The sequence below is a fragment of the Primulina eburnea genome, chromosome 10 (genome assembly GCF_022965805.1).
Source record: "Primulina eburnea isolate SZY01 chromosome 10, ASM2296580v1, whole genome shotgun sequence".
NCBI lineage: Eukaryota > Viridiplantae > Streptophyta > Magnoliopsida > Lamiales > Gesneriaceae > Primulina > Primulina eburnea.
In genome coordinates, this window is record NC_133110.1 from 1,804,112 (window position 1) to 1,816,243 (window position 12,132).

General features: G+C 36.7%; 2 protein-coding genes across 3 annotated transcripts; one reads left to right on the forward strand and one right to left on the reverse strand.

Moving 5' to 3' along the window:
- The first annotated feature begins 2,309 nt into the window (after positions 1 to 2,309).
- On the forward strand, positions 2,310 to 8,354 carry LOC140842379 (uncharacterized). Of its 2 annotated transcripts, XM_073210235.1 has the most exons (14): positions 2,310 to 2,635; positions 3,148 to 3,317; positions 3,704 to 3,807; positions 4,805 to 4,871; positions 5,168 to 5,260; positions 5,354 to 5,518; positions 5,610 to 5,750; positions 5,849 to 5,926; positions 6,256 to 6,368; positions 6,477 to 6,537; positions 6,613 to 6,780; positions 7,143 to 7,244; positions 7,683 to 7,772; positions 7,955 to 8,354. In XM_073210235.1, the coding sequence occupies exons 1-14, from the start codon at positions 2,344 to 2,346 to the stop codon at positions 8,015 to 8,017; spliced, it is 1,707 nt and encodes a 568-aa protein (XP_073066336.1). In that variant the 5' UTR covers positions 2,310 to 2,343; the 3' UTR covers positions 8,018 to 8,354. The 2 variants fall into 2 exon arrangements, with proteins under 2 accessions (XP_073066336.1, XP_073066334.1); XM_073210233.1 differs by having other exon boundaries at positions 6,256 to 6,537.
- Positions 8,355 to 11,178: 2,824 nt separating this feature from the next.
- Positions 11,179 to 11,900, reverse strand: LOC140803851 (putative germin-like protein 9-2). Its single transcript, XM_073159713.1, has one exon. It carries the CDS (start codon positions 11,860 to 11,862, stop codon positions 11,245 to 11,247), a length of 618 nt encoding a protein of 205 aa, XP_073015814.1. The 5' UTR covers positions 11,863 to 11,900; the 3' UTR covers positions 11,179 to 11,244.
- Positions 11,901 to 12,132: the final 232 nt, after the last annotated feature.

Here is a 12,132-nt window from a genome sequence, read left to right on the forward strand (position 1 = left end):
TAATTATGATCTATTAATAAAATTATCTAATTTACCTACGAGAATGAATATTATTATTAATTTCTGTACAATTTCTTACCCTTCTGAATTTAATAATTAGAAATATATTTAATTTAAATATGATAAATAATGAATGAAAATTTAAGTAAGAATCGATAAAGATACATATAATCTAATAATTTATTGTGTGTAATTTATTAGACAAGTCAAGTAAATGTCTTGAACACTATAATAAAATTTGAAATAAATTTTTTTTTTCGATTTGGTTAAGCAAGAGTAGAATGCAAGAACGAGAGAATGTGAAAGGTCTCTTCCAAGGAATTGCAAAAGATGTCATAGACTAGTTAGACGATTTTCGCCTTGATCGGTCCGATATTCGACGCACCCGATCACACGCTCTTACGCGAACACATAAATCAAGCCTTTTCCAGTTCAAATCGAGCCCATGATGTTCACTTGGAGTTCTGAAGACTTTGTTCTTGTTTCACAGCTACTGCCGGCTATGGTTGGGCTATTTGCGTATAAGGCTGCTACACTGGTGCAAGTATATAGAGATAACGAAGACCTTCAATTTATCTTTCTTGATAATGCAGAAGATCCGATGGACTGAAAGATGGATTTTTTGTGAGAAACAGCTTATCATGACTGACAGGTCTGCCTACGAACACGAACATTCAGGATCTTGAGGTGAAATGCTCCGTTCTTCTTATTCATGCAATTTCACTCAAATTCTCTACTCCGCAATCCCCTTGTTTGGACATTTATTTCCCTTGAAGTTCATGCACAGAAGCACTCCAATGTACGTTGGTTTAGAAGTTTCTTATTCGCCTATTCGAGACTGCTTCACTTTTTTTTTTCTCACGTCCTATTGCAAATGGGCGATTCCCCTAAACTTCTTGAATTATCTGCTGGTCCTATTCTGTCAATATTCTAGTTCAACAGTTTTAAGGGAAGATATTATATATAGGAGCTTGAATGTAAGAATGGATTCTGAATAATATGGTCATTGGGGAGTTGCATACTCATTTGGGGTTCACTCGACCTTATCCCTGCGGACATTGTCCGCAAAGGTCGATCCAACGGCTCGAATTTTTCCGAGTCAAATTTTTTTTTCCTTTTTTTTTACATGGAGGTGGGGGATCACTCATGTGGAGTGATTTAGACCGTTGTCTATCCCTCATTCATTTGGATGTAACAACCAAGATCTTTTTATATACAATTAATTAATGCTTAATTAATATACCAATTGCGCAAAGAAAGCAATAATAGGCTCTTAATGGTTACAAAATCTAATATTTGGTGCCACAAGTAACATTTATTAAATGCACGAGGGGATCTGATGTAAAATATTTTAAAACTAATATTAAATTCCATTATAAATCTAGACTATCTATTAACTTAAGTACAAGGTCTTAGAAAGCTTTGTGCGTTCTCCAAGCAAATCGAATCGATCGAATTTTTCATCAAAATGAACTAAATAAAAAAAAATTAAGTTTTTTTTTTCAGATGATCTTATTGATAAATAATATTCATGAGACGAATTGATCTTATTCATATTTATAAATAAAATTAATATTTTTTATATAAAAAATATTTTCTCATGGATCGAGTTGAGTTGACGTTTCGTTTCATAAAAATGATTCATGAGATGATCTTATAGAAATATTTGTGAATTAAAAATTAGTCTTTTCTATATATAACATAACTAAAATTTCTTTAGAATTAGAAAGTTGAACTAGAAAAGACCGACAATTAATCATATCTGATCCTTATAGCTTATATTAATGAAAGAGTAGGTCTCTTGGAGACGGTCTTACGAATCTTTATCTGTGAGACATGTCAACTCTACCGATATTCACAATAAAAAGTAATATTCTTAGCATAAAAAATAATATTTTTTCATGGATGACTTAAATAAAAGATCTGTCTCACAAAATACGACCCGTGATATCGTCTCACACAACTTTTTGTCTTGATTTAAAACCTATGATAAAATAATTTGGGTCAAAATCCTAAATGAATACAATGGTTCCAATAAAAAAAAAATCCCATTTTCGATTTTTTAGTACAGAAACCAAACCAAATTTAAAAAAAAAAACAATTTTCATTAAATAAAAATACAAATTCATCAACCTATAAAAATCGGTTCTGCCGGGTTTTTTAGATATATCATTATCGGAAATTCAAAAAATACATATATATTTTTCTTTTTCTTTCTTTTATTATTATTATTTTCAATTAATTATTGACTAAATATCAATCATAATTTATATTATATTAATATATTAAATAAAAGTAAAATTACAGATTCTTCCTCTGAATCAAAGCTCTCAGCTACTTCCAATGGCGAAACTGCAGAAATCTCAGCCGCCGGCGTTGGTGGACCCGGTGTGCTCCTCGGTGATAACGTTGCTCATCATAGTCATGGCGTGTGTGGAGCTATGCGACGCCGCCACGGTGGTTGACGTTTACCGGCTCGTTCAGTACGATCTCGGGGGAGTGCCGTTTGGATCCCGCCTCGCCGCTCTCAACCACCACGCTGGCTCCTCCCTCTTCTCCTCCTCTGAAGTCGCTGATCTATCCCGCACGGTCCTCATTCTTCCCGTGCGTGAATTGAATCTCACTCTCATTAGAGGTCTTTTGATTTACTTCTTTCACTTGATTTTACTACTTTTCTTAATCAGATACAAGGTTTACAGCGAATTAACCTTTTTTTTGTGCGCGTTTGATGATTCTTTGAGGAGTTTAGTGCTTGGGGTATTAGTAGTCGTTCGTTTTGGATTGCTTGAGCTGAGTTTATTTATTTAATAATTTATCAGAAAGAGCTGTTCAGACTAATATGTTAATCTGGGTTGCAGTGTATTTTCTTCACATTTGCAGCGTTCTTGAAGGGTGTGAGTATCTATTTGTCTTTCCATATATAGAGAAAAATTGTAACTTAGGGAGCTGAGCCAAGCAATGCCCGTTATGAAGTTGATCACTGAAGGAAATTCTAAAGTTGAACTCTAAAATTGTGGAGTCTAGAAATTATTTTTGCTATCTATTTATTTTTAGCTCTTGCCACCTTAGTCTAATTTGGATACATGTCAATGGTTTCCTCGTTATCATGATAATGGGGCTGATAATTCATTGGCAATCTTACGGCAGAATATATTGGACAAAGGAAGCCACTAGGTGGTTTATTGCTTTTACTTCCATCAGTTTTTAGTCCTCAAAACTTAGACAGCGGGGCTGGTGCCGGTCTTGATTCTGAGAAAGGCTTCATGAAGGAAGTTCTTTCTGAACTAGAACGTGTGCTTATACATGCAAACATCCCTGTGAGTAAAAAAGAACTCTATTTTGTTCATAAAACTCCGTCTTCTCTTTTCTTTTATTTTCTTATAATTTTTTTTAGGGTGACTTACTCTTTACTTCTTTGGTATTGTTTGATTAAAAATCAAAATTCTTTTATCTGCTTGCTATATTTCAGTTGGAGAAAACAGATAAACAAAGTTAGGTTCTTGGACTCAAAATACTTTTTTTCTGAGACTATAGGGACCATTGTATTTCTGATGTCTACATTTGGACCAAATTCCTACCTTATTGGTATTGAAAAATAAATTAATAAATTTACACATATGTAATCATTTACCTTGAACTTCACAATGCTGGTTGGCAGCTGTACGTGTTGTTTTCTATCTGATTGGATGATCAAATGTTTCAGTATCCAGTGTATTTTGGTTTTGAGGATGAGTATGTTAATGCTGTGCTAGCTGATGTGAAGAAGAATGATGCTACAGGTCAGCTGGCAACTGCCACAACAGGAGGGTTAGTTGAATAACTCAATGCATTATTTTGAGAAATTATCCAAACTTAAAATCACTGTAGCCAAGTGTGCCCGCAAACGATGTGGTTATTGGGGAGGGGGAGTAGTATTCTTCTTACACGTCAGACTTTTTTCTATGGATTATGCTCAAGGTTTTATGCCGGTCCTTGATTTTGTTATGTTCAGAGTTTTTTTATCTCTTATTCGTGTCTTATATATCCTAGTGGATTCTTTGTTTAAATCAATCAGAATGATACAAAATAATTTTTTAAATGGTCTGCAATTCGTAATTAAAGAGTTGCCTGGCCTTTCCATAAATTTTTAGATGTCATAAAAGATGTCATAAAATATCTACTATATATCTACTAAATATAAATATATGTAAACTGGCTGGACAACTTGATTTATAGTTTTCTATCCTTAGTTTTCGTACAACTGTTTCAGCTATAGTGAAAGCATTCCGTTATAAATGCTATGCATTAATACTAGAATTTCCAAGTTCCAAACAGCAATCTTCAAACTGGCACTTCTTCAGTCGCGCTTTGTGGCCTCAGGGTTCCATGGTGCAACAATAGTAAATCCGCACTCTCAGTTTCTACCTTATTATAAATTTTTGTAAAGCTACAAGGACTTCTATAACTGTTCCGGACCTCCGGGATATTGATAGTTGCCATCCTGTGCCATCTCCTTATTAATTGGTAAACAAATTTTGAGACTCTGCCGCTGCTATTGCTAGCTATTTATTTAATAATATTGGGTTTTTCCTTTGCTTTGTAACTGTGTCAATGTCATTTGTTTTTATATTTTAAATTTTTTGGATGGCTATTACAACCTCGTTATGGTTTTTGTGGCTTCATAAGTTGGCATCACATTAACATAGTAATACTCCTGATCATGTTCAAGTTTTTTGGTGTTGCTTGTGTCTTTTAAAACTATAATGGGTTTTGAAGTCCATAATGAATAACCTTTTTATAATGGAAATCTGATTTAAAATGTCAGGTACAAACTTCTTGTTGCTGCAGCAGAACCCAAGAAAGTTACCTCTCCCACAATCACAAATATTCAGGTCTAGCTGTGGGCCTGTACCTTTTATATTAAATCGAACTCGCCTGCATCCGATGTGATTAAATTTTCTGTATGCTGCATTCTGTTGTTTCAATTCCTCAATGTGGTGCCAATGATCTTTTAATTGACTTGGCACTGCACCTCCAAAAAGAGGAGGGGTCACTGGTTTGAGTCCGCAATCCTCCTACCCCCATGTCAAAAGAAGTCCTTGATGTGACCGATTTATCTCAGCATTAGTTCCGTTGATATTCAGGCTGTGTTAATTATTTCAATCTTTTGGATTTTGTGGTATGTCAGGGGTGGCTACCAGGCTTGAGAGCTGACGGCGATTCCAATCAACTTCCAACTATTGCTGTGGTGGCATCATATGATACATTTGGAGCTGCTCCAGTTAATTATTCCTTACTAAACATTTACCTTTCTTTCCTTTTTCCTTTTATATTTTTGACAGTCTATAGCCTTATGCCATCTCAATGCTTACAGGCATTGTCTGTTGGAAGTGATAGCAATGGAAGTGGCATTGTTGCACTTCTAGAAATAGCTAGGTTATTTTCAGCTTTGTATAAAAATCCTAAGACAAGAGGAAGGTATAATTTACTCTTTGCACTCACATCTGGAGGACCTTATAACTACAATGGAACTCAAAAGGTGCCTTTTCTTCTCAAAAGACGTACTATCCTTTTCACACCTGTATGCTGGGTGTTGTGTCAGAAATTGATTTGATACCTATCTTTTATAGTGGCTACGGAGTTTGGACCAAAGGTTGCGTGAAACTATTGACTATGCTATTTGCTTGAATAGCCTTGGTTCATCTAACAATGAGTTATGGATTCATGTCTCCAAGCCTCCCGAAAATGCATATATAAAACAAATTTTTGAGGTAATCCTGAGTAATTTTTGTGATGTAGAAACACGGTGATTGGCAGGCAGCTATCTATATGCAACTTTGCTTCCATCTTATTTAGTGGAATTTTACAGGGTTTCTCCAATGTGTCTGGAGAATTGGGGCTTAAAGTTGGTTTGAAGCACAAGAAGATTAACATATCTAATCCTCGAGTAAGTATCTTGTCAGTTTTTGCATAGCTGGACTACAATGGCAATATCTTGACTGTAGTATACTTATGACTACAAATTTTATCTGTCTTGAAAAATTGCGTGTAAGTAAAATTAATGGTGGTTTCTTCAGAAATAGGATATGTGTATGTAGTGAGTTCTGGGTATCTTGATGGTATTTGTTGAGTTCCAGAAGTAGTGTATTGCGTGAAACATGTCTTATTCTTAAAACATTGTCTTGTGTGTTATATTTTATTAATTCTATATTTTCTCACTTTTTCTGTCAACTTTCATATTGTTCTTCCTAAGGCCTAGGCTGTGAAATATTCCAGGTTGCATGGGAGCATGAGCAATTTTCAAGGTTGAGAGTCACAGCAGCAACAGTATCTGCTCTTGCTGTTGCACCTGATTTTCTGGAAAGTGCTGGAGGTTTGTCTGACAACAGGTTGTATTTGTGGGAGGTTTATTTTGTTCTTCACATTCCTTTCTTTTTTCTCTATGTGCTTTTTTTTGCCACGAGTTATCCTTTTCTTCACCTTGATCTCCCCTGCAGACATTTTGTTGATGAAGCTTCAATAAGCCAAAGTGTCAAATTAGTTGCTGAAAGTCTTGCTGTAAGATTATTTTTTGTCTAGATATTATTAAAAATCAGTCGCAGTTTCCTAATAGTGGTCCTTTCTTGCAAGCAGAGGCATATTTATGGCCAGGGTGGGAAAAACACTGATATATTTGCGGATGACAGCAGTTTATCTGTTAACCCATATTATATCCGTTCTTGGTTAGAATTTTTGTCAACAACACCTCGAGTGGCACCATTTCTTGCAAAGAACGATCCTCTCATCATGGCTCTAAAAAAGGTTGTTTTTGCTAAATTTATGTGATGTTATTTATCCTTGGGACAGTATATTTACGTTTGATCTTGTTTTGAATACTTATTCTCATTTTTTTATATGGTTGACACAGTTTTTAAGTTTACAATTAGAAAATCTGAATTAAATCAGACTTGACTGAACAAGGATAACATTCTTTGCGACACAAATGGCATATTGGGATTCATGTATTGTGTATGGTGAACAGCGGGCAGTTTAAACCTTTATTGTTGTTGGATCCTTTTAATTGAATTTTGTTGCTATTTTATCTTTCATGGATATGTAAAATCAATATCCAATACATTGCACTTCTTCTCATACTGGCTAGTGCAACTTTTACCATTGGGTAGGAATTAGAAGACCACACAGTGGAGGTGAATATACAGCAGGAAGTATTTGATGGGTTGCTCACCTTTTATGGTTCAACATCTGCGAGGTTACACATCTATCAGGTAGCAATCAAACTAGATCTCTTTTGTCTACTCTCGCCGGTCAGGAAAATGCACACAAATGGCATGCATAACAACCATGACAAGCAGAATTGCGGCTTCTACATTGATTTTTCTCTTTCCTTCACTTACTATATGTGCTTTCGAAGATCCCTTCTACCTCATTTGATCGTTAATTGGAGAATTAATTGAAGCTTCATATTATTTTAAGAGATCTTGGAACTGATTAGTCTTGAACCATTGCCACAAACTTATCATTACATGGTCAATGTTGGCGAAGAGCTGATTAACACTGTATATCACAAGAAGCCGCTCTCCATCTGTGAGCATGGTTCTGAATGAAATATTTAGTAAAGCAAAGACAGCACAATTTTCCGAAGTAGCAGTTTTAGAATATACTTGGATTGTCAATGGACCCACAACTGTTGTTTCTTATCACAGGTTGCAAGTGTCACATTTGACTTGCTTTTGCTGCTGGTTCTTGGATCATATTTGATTACACTTTTCAGTTTTCTGGTCATCACAACTAGGGTATGAGTTCTTAAACAAATCCTTCTTTTCTCTGTCCCTTTGATCTATTCGTTCTACTGTAAAACGGATAGAGATCCCTAGTAATTTTGGAGAATGAAAACAAGTTTACCTTTTTGCTGATAGACTTGTAACACAAAATCATAACATATATTCAATCTCTCTGGTTTCATCTCTTTTAACAGGGTCTCGACGATCTTATCAGTCTGTTTCGTCGTCCCACTTCCCGTAAAGTGAAATCTGCTTAATTAAGCGGTGGCCACGTTCATTTTTCATAACATTTCAGTTAAGTCTCTGCAGACTGTTTTTTGTAGCTTAAATTGACCTAAGATTACGGATAAGATTTGCCTACGTTCATTTTTTCGCCGAGGCACCTATGGATGGGCTCTTTTCTTCTCTGGTTCTCAATTGTATGTTTCGTAGGTGTGATAAAAAGTTTTGTTTAGACTTAATTTTCGTCAGATGTTATTGCCTAGAAAATTGAGTTTTTACATGAATTTTTTTAATCATGAAAGCAAATTGTAACGTGATATATGACAGCTGGGATTTATTGGGTCGACGTATGTTAAACTCATTATTTATTTATGTTTACTTTTTGAAAGAATGAATCAATTCCATAGTCTTTGTCAATATTTATTTATGGCTTAGGACTTGCAACTCATGGTTTTATCCGACAACAAAACTGTATTTTGTTGCATTATTCACTTGTTGGAAATGATACCAATATGCATAATGTAACTCGTAATAAGCAACTTCAGATGCTATCATTCCCTCACTTTTGGATGACATCACGTGCTTCAATCGGTGCTTCATCATGCGCTATGCTTTGCGCTCAACAAATATGTACAGATAAAAAATACGTACAGATAATGCGAAATCTTCGGTATCAAAATTTTCCAGTTTCAACCTCTATTGTACAGGCCGTGTAAGATAAAGTGCTCTTGTGGTTGTAATTTCCATCCGCGCTGAGCAAGTGCTATATATAATAAGGTATGCATGAATAAATTATGCCAGGGCCACAGCTCCAAAACCATAGCTATTGGAGATACAACACAAGCAATGGAGCCTATGCAGGTAGCGTAGAGCTCAAAGGCTATGATTAAGGCCAGAAGCACGCCTTGTCGAAGCAAGCATATCAAGACGTAATATTTGAGCATCTAAGTATGAAATCTTTTTGGTTAAAACATAATGCAATTTGTGTTACAATCTATTGCACTAATAAACAAATATCCAACGTTCTCAGAGCAGAAATTAATGATTATTGAATTGCGATTCCTATAGGCTATATTTACAGTGTGGTTAATGAGCTCTAGAGCATTTAGAGCACATCAAGCCCATTCTTTGTGGCCAAGGAGCACACTTTATGGGAGGATTGGGCATTCAAACAAAACAGAGAATGAGCCAAACCAAGCTGGAGATGAATAAATCAAGAAACAAGATAAAAAATGATTCTTCCACCCATTACTTGGAAACGAAACTCAGATGATAAACAAATAATGGCAATATAAGTTTCAGTCGAATAGAATATATTTACAATATCTCAGCTTCTATACAAAGAACATCAAATTACACACTTCCCGACTTAAAGACATCAAATACCTTACACAGTAACTAAAGCAACGATAAGAACAGATATGAAACAATCAATCGCTGAAACCTGTCTTTCGCCAAACGGCATTGCGCACCTGCCTGAGATCCCTCCCTTTCAATGTCCTACCAACCCCCTCCATCACCGAGCATGCCAAAATAGGCGAATGCCGCGCCGCCACCACCTCATGCGGCGGCAATATCACCCCGTTCCCTCCACTTCCTCCTCCTTCTCCTCTTCCGGTAAGACACCTTCAAATTCCATCACCTTCTTTCGCAAAGCTTCAGGAATCACCGGCACATTAACCGGTAGCGATTGGTGGTACAAACGCATCCTGTCCACCTGAGAAGGCATAGGAGGAGGCCGCTTTGGTACCATTATCCGAGACGAGAACGACGTGGAGGGGGAAATGGAAGAGGACGAGGAGAGCGACACCGAAGTTGCCGCCTTGTGGTTGAACACAGGCCTGGAACTGGATCCTGATCGGGCTTTCGAGCTATCATTCAAGGCAGCTAAGATACCATGATTCTTCTGGCCGTGATTCTGCGCGTTCGCGGTGGGGCTGAGGCTCGGGTTAGCGTCGAGGTTCGATGGGGAAACACTACCGGAAGAGGAGCTGAAAATATCGTGCTCGGAGAGTTCTAGCGGAGGCGTGGCAGCGGATGATTGAGGTTGAAAGGTTCCCAAGAACCTATCGGCGGAGGGAGGGCTACGGCGGTGGTTGAGGGACCGGGTGACGGCGCCCCCGAGTTGTTCCATAGGAGAAGAGTGCGTGTGGAAAGTGATAGGAACCTTCCTGGTTGGATCAATAAATATTAAGTAATCCCCGCATGACTGGAAGCTAACTAATAAGTCGGTCAAAAAACGTGTCCACAAATGACTTGGACATCAATTCACTCTGGGTCAGTTTTCTAATACAAAATTAAACAACATATTTATATTTTGGTAAAATTCTGTGTGATACGGTTTTACAGGTCGTATTTTATGAGACAAATCTCTTATTTGTGTCATCTATGAAAAAATATTAGTTTTTATACTAAGAGTATTACATTTTATTGTGAATACCGTTAGGTTTAACACGTCTCACAGATAAAGATTCGTGCTGCGAGTGTGCCATATTACATAGAATTGGGATTGTGCTCTCCGCTGGTTGACAGCATAAAAGTGGATAAAGACACACAGCGTTTCTTGATTTCAGAAAGCATATGCTTTTGTTTTGTTTTATCTTATATGTGGTGCAAACCCAAACAAACAGCAAATGACTGGTTTTCAAATGGTAATATCTGAGAAATTTTCTAAGTGCTTTGTTTGACAAGAGCACTAGTTTGAAAACATCTTTAACAGACTTCATAATCCAACCAAATTCTAGCTAATGGGTATTCGCATGGAGGGCATTGCTCTGTCAAAGTTTCATCCTATGAAAAAACCTATTGAAAACCTTGATTCGAGTGGCGGGTGTGGAAGCCACAGAAATCTCAACTATAATAGTTTTGTTCGATGCGAACGTTGACATGTTAATTAAAGTCATGCTTGTATTTATACAACACTTACAGTAAAATGATCTGAGAAATATTTTAAAAAATGAAAGGTTTGTATGTAACAAAATAAAAGGATGCTATATTGCCTGAGGGCTAAGGAAATTAAATCGAAATTGAAATTCAATATTTCTAGGCCAATTTATTGTCAAGTTAAAGTAAAAAATTACCCAAAAAAACTAAAACTTGAAGGCCTAAACAAAGAAATTTATCAACTGGACACAAGGTCTGTGTGTTGAAAAAATATATATGATTCCCTTCCAATAAGGAAAGGCCCTTTATTCATTACAAAGTCTAATGAAACCCCATAAATCCCATATAAAAATCATAGAAAAGGAACATAAAAAGTTGATCATCCCTGTAACCCTGCCTTAATCTTCGAAATGGTGGCGACATCAGTCTTGAAAGACAGAGCCAAAACATTGTCATCAATGGTGGAATTAAACAGGGTGTTTGGCAAAGAAATAGTGCCCGGATTAGCGCTCCCGAATGCAGAAATAGCGATGGCTGGATTCTTGGAATCAGCATTATACTGGTAATGAACCAGTCCTTTAGGAAACACAAACATGTCACCTGTTTGCAAAGTTTGAGTGTAGAGCTTATTTTTTGAATCCACAAATCCGACCTCCAATGAACCCATAATCACGAACAAGAGCTCGGCGGATCGGGGGTGCGTGTGAACTGGGTTGACGGATTGGCCCGGGTATACTAAGGCAGCACCGGATACACTCTGTCCGTTTAGGGCAGGGAGTTGTTCCATGTTTGCTTTTAAAACTTTGAAGGATGGAGGGATTGGGTCGGAAACAAGTGATCGGAGACCCGTGAATGTGAAGAAGTTTCCATCTACTTGGGACAAGTTTGGTGGTAGGATAAAGTCAGTGAGGATATCAGGATCTCCTGCCTTTGCCGTTTGGGATACTGCAAGTGCAACTAGTACTAGGAAGATCATTTTGATCTTGCTGAAAGACATCTGATTTTTCACCTTTTCTCGGATAAGGTGATGATGTTTTGATCTTGTATTGTGGTGGTTTTGGATCCAAAAGTAATGGGATTTATATACACTGCGAGTGTGTGATCTTGTATTGAAATTGGATTGTATACTCCGCTGGATGACATCGTGAATTTGAGACTTGAGGGTACAAAGTGGATATATATGGACATTTTTCTTGTTGGAGTTGTCTTGCTATTTAAAAGGATGTGCTCTTGTTTTGGTTTATTTTATTTGTTGTTGAAGCACATA